The sequence below is a fragment of the Alligator mississippiensis genome, chromosome 4 (genome assembly GCF_030867095.1).
Source record: "Alligator mississippiensis isolate rAllMis1 chromosome 4, rAllMis1, whole genome shotgun sequence".
NCBI classification, from domain to species: Eukaryota; Metazoa; Chordata; order Crocodylia; family Alligatoridae; genus Alligator; species Alligator mississippiensis.
The window spans coordinates 189,041,036-189,054,415 of record NC_081827.1 but is presented as its reverse complement, the minus strand read 5'-3'; the positions used below and the strand labels follow the sequence as shown (position 1 = coordinate 189,054,415).

At 46.9% G+C, this 13,380-nt stretch overlaps 1 protein-coding gene across 31 annotated transcripts in view; it reads left to right on the top strand.

Annotated features, from left to right (window-relative positions):
• PCBP3 (poly(rC) binding protein 3) overlaps positions 1-10,204 on the top strand; it is a 248,019-nt gene extending 237,815 nt beyond the window's left edge. For 28 of the 31 annotated variants that reach the window (XM_019492277.2, XM_059727205.1, XM_019492311.2 and 25 more), the window contains one exon: positions 9,528-10,204. In XM_019492277.2, coding sequence (XP_019347822.1) covers positions 9,528-9,573 — 46 coding nt within the window. In that variant the 3' untranslated portion in view covers positions 9,574-10,204. The remainder of the gene's footprint in view (positions 1-9,527) is intronic. The other 3 variants (XM_019492308.2, XM_019492278.2, XM_019492282.2) reach the window with 3 other exon arrangements.
• The last annotated feature ends 3,176 nt before the right edge of the window (positions 10,205-13,380 follow it).

The following is a 13,380-nucleotide window of genomic DNA, read 5'->3' as shown; positions in this document are numbered from 1 at the left end:
GGATGTCTAAGAATTCCCACACCACAGATTATGCAGTTTAACCACAGATGTATGTTTTTTCCCAGGAGTTTGTAATTATGTTGTTTCCACATATGGGGAGCAAAAGTAGTTGAAAGAGCAATTTAAAGTGTACGTTCTTAGAAAAGCAATTGGTTAAGATAAAAGATAACCACAGTTAGGACACAAATTAACTGTATTTAGACTGTGATTTGAAGTTTAACTTCTTAGCTCGACTGATCTTTAAACATATATAACTTTTTTTTATAATGAACATCTTTGATCCCTCAGTGGAAGGCCTGCTGCTTCCATCTGCACATGAAAGACAAATTAGGGCACATCACAAAAGCTGAAACTGATTGACATTGAGACTGAGACAGAAGCCTGAGGATTGTGTAACTAATATTAAGATTTTAATCAGACAGACTTGAGAACTGTATTTGAAGCAGTCATTTGGAAAGAAAGCACTATCTGTTTGTATCTAGTCTTCAGCTAAAGGCCATGGGGGGAATGTACTTGTTTGCTCCAGGAGGCAAAGAGCATGTGTTATAAAACTAGGTCTAATAATATTTGTGTATTGACCACTAAAGAGGAGCTAACTCCATCAGAGACTTTTTGGTGATTGAAGACAAAATTAGTTCTGGTTCAACTCCACTGACTTTGACAGTTCAGACAAGATTCTCAGGGAAAGGACTCCAGTGACATGGCTATCTAAAGTGTTTCCAGGCAGGAATGTGTGCATGCTGTCAGGTGCTAGCTACTGGGAGTCCAGAAGAATGCTAAGATGTACTGACTTAAGTAAACAGCCAGGAGTATTTTGTTACTTGGCTCAGTCCCTGAAACTGGATTTGTAGGTAGTTTATGTGCCCTAAAGAGGAAGTAGGTAACTACCATGTACGATGCCACAGATCCAGGGAAGGCTGGAATCTTATTTTCATTAGCAGTGAGCTCAGGAAGAGCAAATACACCAAGGTGCATCTCCTGCCTTTGTCACCATCAGCATCCCATGTACACTACAAGTCTCAGCTTGGCTGCATTCAGCTGTCAGGGGCAAGGGGAGAAAGGTCTATACTGGTAAAAACCAAACAAAATTGTGTTTCTTCTTTCGGCAAAACAAAAAAATCACCCCAGATGTCATGTTGAACCAATCTGAAATGTGTAATTTGATCTTAAATTAAATGTTTTGTTTTCTTTTTTGCCTTACTTGCCTGAAAAATGGTCCAAAATTGATCAGTTAAAATCCAACAAGAACAAATGCAAAGTCCTTAACTTTAATGAAATAATTGAATGCATAAATGTACACTGGGGGATGACTGGTTAGGCTGCAGTACTTCAGAGAAGGCCCTAGTGCTTACTGTAGACCATAAGCTGAATCTGAATCAACAGTGTTCTCTTGTTGCAAACCCCACCCCCCCAAACAAAACAAAACAAAACAAAACAAAACAAAACAAAACAAAACAAAACAAAAGCCAGTGGCATCCTGGGTTGTATTATCAGGAGTGTCACCAGCAAATTGATTGTTTCACTTTATTCCACACTAGTGAGGCCTCACCTGGAATACAGTGTCCAATTTTGGGCCCCACATTTCAAGAAGGATGCGGACAGTTTTAGAAAAGTCCAGCATTTGAAAGAAAATGTTCCAGGCCTCTAATGATGATCAGAAATCCAGGTTTTCCATTTGCTGTGGAAAAACACGTTTTTTTTCTTTAATGGAGAAGAACGTGGAGTTTCTCTTTTAAAGGAGAAAAGTCACAGATTTTCCCTTTAAAGGAGGAAAATGTGGGAAACCATGGGTTTCCCTTTTCAGGCTAGCCAAGTTCTGCAGGGAGCAGGAAGAGGGTGATTGGAGCCAGGCAGCGGTAGAGGGCAGCTCCCGCCAGGTAAGTCTATGTGGGGGAGGGCACAGGCCATATAGGGAAGGGTGGGTAGAAGGGGCACAGGCCACATGTTGGGTAGGGGGGGGGAAGTGGCACAGGCCATGTGATGGGGGGGACATAGGCCCTGTGGCAGGGGGTTAGGGGGAGCATGTGTCCTCCCAAAATTTTTGTGTCACTGAGGGGCTTGCAGCTGGGCCAGATTAGCTCCAGGTAGGAGCTGCCTTGGTGGCCATTACCACCAAGATGAAGCACCCTCTGCCTACCTGGCAGCAGTGGGGGGCACAACTCTGTGGTGCCACCACTGCCACTTCCATGCCTCACCATGGTGGCGTGGTGTTCCCTCATGCACGAGGTCCATTTGTTGGGCCATGGTGGTGGCTTCTCTGGACCTGGTATGGCCTGGCTGTCACCCCACACCTTGCTGTGGGTGCAGAAATCATAGGGGGCACATGCCGTCCCACCACATTGCCTGTGGCCCACCTGCCTTCCCCATACACCCACTCCCTTCCTTACACATTGGGGGACTGGGAGCTGGGGCTTATGGGTCAGGAGTGAGGGGCCTTGAGCAGGAGGCTGAACTAGATGACTTTGTGAGATCCCTTCCAGCCTTGCTTCCCTATGATCTTATTTAGAATTTTTGTTTAACTTTTTTCTACTGATTTAGGCCATTTTAAAAAAAGGAAATACCATTTCAAAATGAAAAGTTAGAAGGTTTCAGTTTGGAAATTTGAAAATGTTTTGGCCTTTCTAAAGCAAAGCTTTTCATTTGGAAATGCCAGAATTTCTTTGACATTTAAAAAATATTTTTCCCCATCATGTTTTCAGCTAAAACTATTCATCAACTTTGTGAGTAAATTTAGCTCCCTAAAACTCAAGTTTTAGACAAATATACTATTTGTTGAAAAAATGTCACTCATAGTTTTCATAGATTCATAGTTGGTAGAGTCAGAAGGGACCTGAGCTGATCATCAAGTCCTAACCCCTGCCATGACAGGAAAAAGCACTGGGGTCAAATGACCCCAGCAACGTGTTCGTCTAGCTTCCTCTTAAAAACCTCCAAGGTTGGAGCCAGCACCAGTTCACTTGGAAGTTGGTTTCAGATTCTAGCCGCCCTGACAGTGAAGTAGCGCCTCCTGATGTCTAGTCTCAATCTACCCTCTGCCAGCTTGTGACGGTTATTTCTAGTCACTCCTGGTAGTGCTCGGGGGAACAGGGACTCCCTCAATGCCTGCTGGTCCCCTCTGACTAGTTTGTAACAGGCCACCAGATCCCCCCTCAGCCTTCTCTTGTGGAGGCTGAACAGGTTCAGGTCCCTTAGCCTCTCCTCATAGGGCCTGCCCTGCTGTCCCCTGATCATGCAAGTGGCCCTCCTCTGGACGCGCTCCAAGTTGTCCACATCCCTCCTGAAGTGAGGCGCCCAGAACTGGACACAGTGCTCCAACTGCGGCCTGACCAGTGCCTCATAAAAGAGGAGGATCACCTCCTTGGACCTGCTCGAGATGCATCTGTGGATGCATGACAAGGTGTGGGTGGCCTTCCTGACTGCATCCCCACACTGCCAGCCCATGTTCATTTTGGCATCAATAATGATTCCAAGATCCTTTTCTGCCTCTGCACTGATGAGAAGGGAGTTCCCCAGCCTGTTGGTGTGCTGCTGGTTCTTTCTCCCCAGGTGCAGCACCTTGCACTTGTCAGTGTTGAAACCCATCCTGTTCTCATCCGCCCACCCCTGTAACCCGTCTAGGTCTGATTGCAGCCTATTCCTCCCTTCTAGCGTGCCCACATCCCCCTACATCTTAGTGTCGTCAGCAAATTTGAACAGGGTGCTTTTTACCCCCTCGTCCAAGTCACTGATGAAGATGTTGAACAGTGTGGGTCCAAGGACCGAGCCCTGGGGGGACCCCACTGCCCACATCCCTCCAGGTCGAAAATGACCCATCCTCACCATTCTTCAGGTGCAGCCCTCCAGCCAGTTAGTGACCCATTTGACTGTGTAGGTGTTGACGCCACAGCCCCCTAGTTTTTTAATGAGAATAGGGTGAGAGACAGTGTCAAAGGCCTTCCTGAAGTCCAGAAAGACTACATTCACTGCTACCCCTGCATCTAAGGATTTTGTGACCTGGTCATAGAAGGCCACCAGGTTGGTCTGACAGGACCTGCCTCTAATGAACCCATGTTGGTTGCCCCTAAGCGTAACCTCCCCTGCTGGCCCGTCGTGGACATACACCAGGATAATTCTCTCAAAAAGCTTACCCAGGATTGAGGTAAGACTAATGGGCCTATAGTTTCCCGGGTCCTCCTTCCTCCCTTTTTTGAAAATGGGAACCACATTAGCCCTTTTCCAGTCCTCTGGCACCACACCAGAGCACCACGAGTGCTCGTAAAGCCATGCCAGGGGTCCTGCAATGACCTCTGCTAATTCCATCAGCACTCTGGGGTGGAGATCATCAGGACCAGCTGATTTAAATACGTCCAGTCCCTCCAGAAGTTCCCTGAATAGATCCTTACTGACCCTAGGCCTGAGTGCGCCTCCCCTGGGGCATGAGGGGGTCCTAGCGGGTGGGCTGATCCAGTCCCTGCTCAGAAAAATGGAGGGAAAGAAATTGTTAAATAGGTTAGCTTTGTCATCTGGTGTGATGACCAGATTTCCTAGTGTGTCTTGCAGAGGCCCTATGTTACCTGGTACCTTCTTTTTACCCCCTATGTATTTAAAAAAGGACTTCTTGTTGTCCTTGATCTGGGTAGCTAGTCCCAGTTCCATCTCTGCCTTGGCCTTCCTGACCGCCCCCCTGTAGCACTGAGCAATCGAGGTATAGTCCTCCTTGGTGATGGCCCCTCCCTTCCATTGGGTGTACACCTTCCTTTTAGCTAGGAGACATTCCCGTATGCTTTTGGTGAGCCATGGGGTCTTTTGTGCCCTCTTGCCCCCTTTGATCCTTGTTGGGATTACTTCCCTTTGGGCTTGGAGTATCGTCTCTGGTTGTGGGTGCACAAAGAGTACAGAATCAAGCCTAATGGAAAGTGCTGCTGTGCACCATAATTTTACCATTATATCACAGAGCCTGAGAACACTAATGTGAATCTATGACACTGCACTTGTTTGGGGGAAAGCATTTTTGTATATTAATAATAAGTAAAGGGTCTCATTCTGAATTGATGTATATACAGTGTGTGTCTGGTGACTGAGATGATCAGAGTAGGATTTGGCTTGCTGTTCACATCTGATAAGCAAATCTTACTAATGTAACCATAGAAGGGCCCAGTAGCAGCCTTAGGGAAGTGTGACTGCCTGGGACCCCACACTTCATAAAAATAAATATTAATTACACTGTGTGACAGAGCACCCTCTGGGTGCCTGTCACTTCAGAGGCTAGAGCAGGGAGTGAGCAGGTGCCTGATTAGGGCTGCCACTTAATGCCCAGCTCTCAGTGCTGGAAGGAGCAGTTTGAGATCAGCCAGCAGGGGAGAAACATCTCCCTGTTGAGATTCTGCTTGTGGGACATCTCAGAGGTAAGGGTGAAGCTATGGGGAAGGAGGAGGCCTCATGGGTCCTGGGCATGACCTAAAACTTCACCCTGCAGGGATAAGGAGGCCTGATGGTTCTGCCTGTGGCAGCACAGGACCACTCAAATGCCAGGACCAAGAACCTCCCCAGTATAAGGTGGGCTGGGGTATCTAAACCTCCGCCCCCATGTTTGGGTGGGTTACAGAGACAGTTGAAGTGGTCAGGTAAGCTTAGGAGAAGTACATGAGTCCTATAGGGTGTTGGACCCTGGAGGTGGGCCAGGCACACTCAGGAGGGAGCACCTGAGCCCAAGGAGTGTCAGACCCCAGGCCCTGATGAAAGGGCAGAGTGAAGGGCAGGCATGCTTAGGGAAAGAAGCACCTGAACCTGTCGGGGTGGAAGACCCCAGGCCCCAGTGTAAGGGGTGGAGCTGTGGCCTGAGAGAGGGGCGTAGTGGTCCAGTGAGGGGCCAGGGCCGACATAGGCCCATAGTTGAGTAATCACTCAGTCCTGTTCAGGTGAGGGACCAGGGAGGTACCAAGAGACTGTGCCAGGGCTGACCAAAGGGTGGAGAGATAAGCCCAATGACCTCCATGAGCAGGGGGATATGAGTGTGGTCCCAAAGAGGATGGTGTGAAAGAGACTGGGTGAGAGCTGATGGAGTGCAAGAGGCCCCAGTGAGAGGGGGGCAGTATGTGTGTGACCCTGAAGAGGGCAGTATGACAAAGATCCAACTGTGTGCCCAGTTTAACCCGGCCTTGAGCCAAAGTATCATCACATAGTGTGTCATCTGCAACGCACGGGACACATATAGAGGTAGTAGGACCATGCATATATTGCCCACAGACATCTGGGTGCGTGAAGGGCAGCCTCCTGTCTTATTAAGATCCTAATTACTTAACAGCAAGGTGTGGCAGGAAAGTAGGCAGGTGGTTTGCCCATGGACAGGAGGCAGGCCAATGTGACCATTGAGCCTGGGAGCTGGCCCTTGTCACGCACTGAATATTTGTATTATCAATATTGCATTAAGATGCTTTCATTGCAGTTTCATGGATAGGGTAAAGTGAAATTGAAATTGAAAATGTCTGACTTGCTTATAGGTCATCAAAATTAAGCCTCTAAGGCACCCCAAATGACTCTTTTGCACAGGGTCCCAACAACCCTAAAACCGCCACAGCAGGGCCGTGCGCTGAAAATAGAGGGAAGTGACAGACACACTATGTAAAATTCATGGCTTGTTGAGGAGGTGTCGTTTTAAAATGCATATCTCATGTACAATGCAGTTTAGAAAAAGAGATGCTTCATTCTAACTACATGTTTAAGAATAAGGCTGAAAGAACTGGTCACAGTGTGGTCTCAGAATAGTTCTTCTACTGCTTTCAATTCCTTTCAATAAGTGGATTTCCCCCCGGAATATCCAGCCTAAAATAAGATCATCTAGAAACAAATAAAATGTAGCCACTATTTATCCATGCGATTAAACTGGCATTTAGAACCCACATGTAAAAAAAAAAATTAAAAAAAAATTAAAGCACTCACAATTTTACTGCATCCTGGGCTTGAAAAAGGTCTTATCCCCCACCATCATTTTGACCTTACACAAATTAAACCTTGAAGTCTATTGCTTAGCAAGTAGATCGTAGATGCACCCTGCCTGGTTATGAGTGTGTCTGTTCTTACTACCTAACTAGGACTAGTTCTGTGGTTCATGAGCAAATCTCCAAGTTGGGTAATTGTATTCTGTGTACCTGATACTCCTGCTCTTGTTTCATCTGACTATTCTTAATTTTGTCAGAGAGGACAACATTTCAATACTGTGTGAATTGATTTTTCTGTAAAGGGCTGAGGGATTCTTTTGGATAAAGGAATGACATTACATATTTATATTCCTCTTACCCCTCCCCCCGCCCTCCTACCCCTACTGGAAGACAGATTTTATACTTCTACAAACAGCTTTAAGTCACAGTAAATATCGGCCTTCAGTTTCCGCTAGCCACTGAAGACGGTTGGTGAAACTACCACCAGAGAACTTTATTAGGTAAACCATTCAAAATGGTACAGTGATATCCTCCGTGTCGTGAAATATTAAAGACTTTCACCATTTCAAAGTGTCAAGAAATTTCTTGATGCATGCATCGGTTATTTTTCATTGCTCTTGCAGATCTTTATCCATCATTGCCAGAGAGCACTTAGTAGATGATTTATGGGATGCAGACCAGTGACTAGATGTCATAGTGCAGAGCAGACTGAGAGCTGGTCTGTGATTGATGTATTATTGATTTTTTTGTATTGGTTTGGCAGGTATTATGAGGGGTTTCTAAGAATCTGGCAAGATGTGTTTTCTAATAAGCTGCTCAGTGCAGTGTTCCTAACATCAGAGGGGAAGGAGTGTGAAACTACCTATAAAAGTGCTATAATTTGTTACACTGAGAACCTGGAACAAAATTGTTCTTGTACAAGATTGCTTTGTTTGTAGCTCCAAACAGTCAAGGCCACAAAGAAGATTCCTAGGGCTGTATGGGAGGGAACATGGCGGGGATGAGAGGATCTAATGGACAGATGACCCTCCTGATTCAGGGATGGGTGTTTTGTCTTAGCTTATCTAGAAATAAAAGAAGAGAGACCTTCAGCTAACAACAGTGAATTTTGAGGGTTGTCCCACTGCACTCTCCTGGTTCACTTGAGACTGAGCCTAGGCTGGGACTCTAGAAGGGACTAGGATCAAACATTTATTCCACTACAGTACATGGGAAAGGGTGATAGAATTTCTCTTAAGAACAGACAGGAGAGATCAGTCCTCCCCCTACCCCTGTTCTCTGTAGGCACCCAACAGGCATAGTGGAGAATAAAATGCATGCAAGAGGGCAGGGAAGTGACCTAGCCATTCCATGAATATTAGTGAGAAGTCTGAAGGCACTGGTCATTGGGCAGGCATCTCTCATATTTACACATTAAACCCAAGAAGTTTTTCCTTCTGCCTCCTCTTTCCCATTTCTTATTCTTCCCCTCCCTTTCCTTACCCTACCCGTAACCTTCTCCCACCCTGTGGAGCCCAACCCCTCTAGCTCTCAAAGTCTGGTAGCATCCACTATACGGGGATATTCCATAAATGCCAGTGCAGGTGTAGCACTTCTCTAGGGGGATTGTTTTGATCTGCTCTTAAGCATTCATGATTTCTTGGAGTACCAGCAGAGCTGATGCTAGTGGGGTGTAGGGCCTGGGGCAAATCAGCCTGTGCAGGGCCCCCTTAACACTGCACAGGGCTGTGGTACCCCTGCAAAGTGGTGGGGGGGAGGGGTCTCCGTGCTTCTTCCTCGGCACGGTGTGAAGCTGAGCCGCCAGCTCCGTCTGGCTCCATGGCCCACCCCCAACCAAAGTGCGGGACCTGGGGCAGTTGCCCTGATTCGCCATATCCTAGGGAGGGCTCTGAGTACCAGTATCCTATTACGCATTTGCTTTTATCTGGCCTCCAGATACATGAGCTCTGTGGACAGCCAAGTAGCCCAATGGTGATTTGTGAGACACTGGGAGTTGTGGGTGCATTTTTGAAAATCAAACTACTCCCGTCAGTGTCTAAGGCCAGGTCTGTATGTAAAAATTTGGGCAGCAGAGTTACTGTTTGGTGGGGGCATGATTTTTTTTTCCTTTTTGACACATTTACACCAATTAAGGTTCTGTCTAGATGGGATTATACAAGAAAAAAAGTGATTTGGTTAGTACAGCTTGTTTGCATCAGTTCCCTGAGCATAACTGGTAGTGAAAAGCATTGGGGCATGCTGGAGTAAGTGTGCCGACTTGAGCAAGGATTGCCAGTGAAGGTGTAATGAATTATTTATTAATTTATTTATTATTTATTGGAATTTATTCCAATAAAAGCATTACCTATAGACAAACCTTGCTCTGGGATTGAGATGCCTCACTTTAGGCACTCATATTTGAACATTTCAGCTAATGACTGCAAGCCAATTCAATGGCCCTTCTGTGTCCTGCAGGAACTTACCAGAGGGTTTAACCTTTTCATTGACTTGAGAGGGCTTTGGTCGGTCTAATGGAGCTTGGGATGTGGATGGAAGCTTATTGAGAAGGAACGTTGGCCAGCAGGCTGAGGTTATCTCTAATCTGTTCAATTTTTCTTTCTCTCCTTCCAGTTCTCTGGATTCAGAGTCCCATGTGAGAAACACCTTCACTGCATAATTGGAACTTCTCAGCACACAAATGGTTCTGGCTTATTGCATTGGAGCTGCTTCTGAAGATGCAAATGGAGTATCATCAGCCTCTTCCTGGATCATTTTTCCATGGTCACTGACAATAAACTCTCATGTGGCTGAACAGGAAATACAAAACCAATCCTCACATAGATGCATAGACAAAAGCTTTGCTAGGTATATTCAAATGTAAGCAGACTCTTTGTGAAATGGCTAAGTGGACCACCATGGGTTAGCAATCTTGTGAGCAGTAGTTTTGAGGGGGGTGGGAAGTTTTAAGCCAACTCTCTTGGCCTGCATTTGTTAGTGCTTGAGTAGTACCCCCCTTTGCAGATGAGTGTCTGTTGTATCTCTCTCTGATCTTTGCATTTATTTATCATTGTTTAAACTTATGCCTAAAAAAGAGAGCTTTGGTTCTAGCTTAGCACCTCATATGTAGCTGTGGCAAGCAGGGAAGCTCCTGGAAATGCACAGTGATACGTTTGGCTTGTCTCAGTGCCCCTTTGTGCCAGGCTTTATTAGTGTTATGCTCCTCTGTGTAACTGTGCTTTACATGGTATTTTAATGGCTTTATCTGGGTATTTGTGAAAATATAATAAAAAATCCATTATTTAAGACAATCTTTTCAGCAAGTATAAAAAGGTAGGGGGTGACAATCACTGACACCCAGAACATAGTCCCCTGTCCTCAGAACTGAAGTGAAGTGTTTCTGGGGACCCTGGTGAGTCAGAAGATTGGGTAGACAGAGAAGAACTCTCTCCTCTTCCCCTTCCCTTAGTTTTGGCAAGACTTTCCAGCAGATGTGCAGCCATGACACTTCCCATCCATATATGCAAAGAGGAATTTGACTGTTGACTCAGGTTAAGAGTATGCTGATACAGCTGTGTGGCCAGCATCTCCTGGATCTACTGTAGTTCCCATGAGATTCATCTGGGTTGCTCTGTAGATGGCTGCCTTGCAATACATTGCATTCTGTGACCCCTTTAGCATGGGTTTCAGAAGGGGGGCTAAGGGAGAGGGCAGCTTTAAAAATCTCATAAAGAGTTGGTGGGAGAGAACCCAGACTGTAACTTCAACCCCTGTAGCTTCACTCTAGGGCACAGGGCAAAGGGCAGGGAGGGTGGATAGTTGTCCTAAACTAGAGGCTTTGTTTGTCTGTATGGGCTGGGCAGGCTCCATTCAAAGCCCTGAAAGCTCCTGTGAGATTTGAAGAGGAGGCAAAGCCCAATGTTTTTGGACAGGCTTAGAGGCTGAGAAGCTGGATGCTATTAGTGCTGATCCTCACGCTTTGGTATACTACAAATGGGACCAGGATGTGAGGGAGATTTTTCACATAGATACTGCAGATATAAAGCTTTGATCATAATGGCCCAGAAAGAGTAAATATTACAGGATATGGTCCCTCCTCCAGGCAGAGAACAATTACATCCTCTAATTTTATACATGCATAAATTCCCCAGAAGGGTTAACACTGAAACTTGGCCCATATAATCCTTGAAATAAACTGGAACCCATAAACTGGCCTGTTTGGAAAAAGCGCCTCAGATTCCCATCTCTGATATGTATCAGGAAATGATAGAGTGCAGGAGTGGAGCTGCCAGAAGGCAGAGGGGGGAGAGGAGACAGTATCATAACAAAAATCAAGAGCTTTCCCAAATGGCACTTGAGTTGGAAGAGCTTGGATTCATTATATGATGGGAGACTGCGTTTATAGCAACATGAGTCACAGCCAGGCCTGATGGGGAGAACATCCTCCAGTCATTCTGCAGCTGGAGCACAGGGGGCTCCAGAAGACAGGCAAGAGATGAGTTAGAGTCACCAAGCCAGCCTGCAAAATCTGAGACAGTGGCATCTCTTAAATAAATTACACCCCATGTAGCCTTATATATGAACTCATTAATTACATTAATAACCAGTTCCCAGAGCCTGGAACAGACAGAGTAAACTATAAACTATTTTGGTCTAAATAGAAAACATACTATAGCGTGCATTTCACCCGAGACATGTTGTTTTTCCTGAGCAACATTAATAACTGCAGTTAGGGACATGAGTCAGTGCTTTTGGAAGAGCTGGGATGGGAAGCTATCTACTGCTGGGCCTGTGCCCTCCTCTAAACAGCAACATGTGTGATGGGAATAAACTTGTGAATAACACTGTTGACCACTAAATTCCACACAGCACAAGAAAGGCCATCTGGGTGGATCTGATGTTTCGCATGTCAGGAGAGCCAGTCTTCAAGTCCACCATAACTGGGATGTCACCAGTATTTGCAGGCGTCTTGTCATCTATCTCAAATGTCTTTCTGGACCTTTCCTTTTCTTGGTTTAGGAGCATCTTAGAGTGGATTAGGATGCTAAATTGACTGTAAAATATTTGTGTCACACCTGAACTCCCCTCCAAACCTACCATACTTCCCAACATCCCAACGTCCTGCTGTGCATAGGGACCCTCTTGATCCTGCCACTCCTGTCCATGCTTCAAAAGTAATCCTAACCCCTTTACTTTCCTGATGATTAGGAAATCTAGTCTAGGAAATCTTTAATCTAGTTAGAACCCTAAGGGTCAAAAGTTAGTGCCTTTGCCCTTGTGTTTTACTTCACCAAATCAGGAATTAAGCCAGCCCTAATTGCTACTGAATGATTTGTAAACATCAAAGTTGACACACAGCTGCCGGGGCCAATTCATCTGCAGAACTGTGTCATTTGGAGAAGACACAGATGGTGGTCCCAAATAGTCTTTTCAAAGACTGCCCAAGCACAAGCCTCAAGCTATGCAGCAAGAAAGCTAAAGAAGCTGGACTGCCCAAAACATTCCCTACCCACCTTTAGTATAGGGCAGGGATGGGCAATGTGTGTGGCTGGCAGACTACTGAGGAATTTTGTTGAGTTATTGTTGGCAGGGTTGGGGCCTGACCCAGCCTCAGCATGGATGCAGGGGTCAGATGCAAGGGGAGATGCCAATTTATCCTACCTGAGTCCATCCGCCGTACATCCACCCCTGGAGGTGCCAGCCACAGTGGGTGGCTGGGTTGGTGGGCAGGGTCTTCATGGAGGCTGGCCTAGGACCCATGTAGGTAGAGCTTGCTCAGCCGGGGGGGGGGCTATGGGTGAGTCGGGAGTGGTGTCCAGGAGTGGGACAGGTGGGCAGGGCCAGAATTGTAGGGCGATGACAGCATGGGTCTGTCTGGGGCCTGAGGCAGAGCCACAAACTACTTCCTGCACATCCCTGCAACGGGCACTGGTTCTGCAGGGAACCACAGGGCAGCAACTGGTGCCCATCACAGGGATTGTGGCTCTGCCCTAGGCCTGGCCCTGTGCTGTCACTACCTGTGGCAGGGCACTGTGTGTGCCTGCCACTGTAAGGGCCTGGAGCTGGCAGCTGCCAGGTGCCTGATGAGGGCAGCCATTTTGAATCTGGGGCAGCCCATATAAACAGGGCAGTTCTGCTGCTGGAGGCCAGGCAACAACACTGCCTGGCTGGAGGGCTGCTGCTATCATCTGGAGGTAAGGGAGGAGCTGTGGGGGACGGTAAGCAGGCTGCTGGTCCTGGGTACGACCTAAAACGGCACCCTGCCGGAAGTGGGTGGCCTGGTGGGGCTCCCAGTGGTGCGGGAGCCCCCAGGAAATGCCAGGCCAGTGACCACCCCAGTGAAAGACGGGTCAAGGTGCCTTAACCCCTAGCCCCCACAACTGGGTGGGTTACCCCTTGTTTGGAGGGCCTGGAGGGTGGATCCCCAGAGAGAGAGAGAAAAGGCCATAGACTCGGGTCTTTCTGGACTTCCCCTGACTGGTCCATG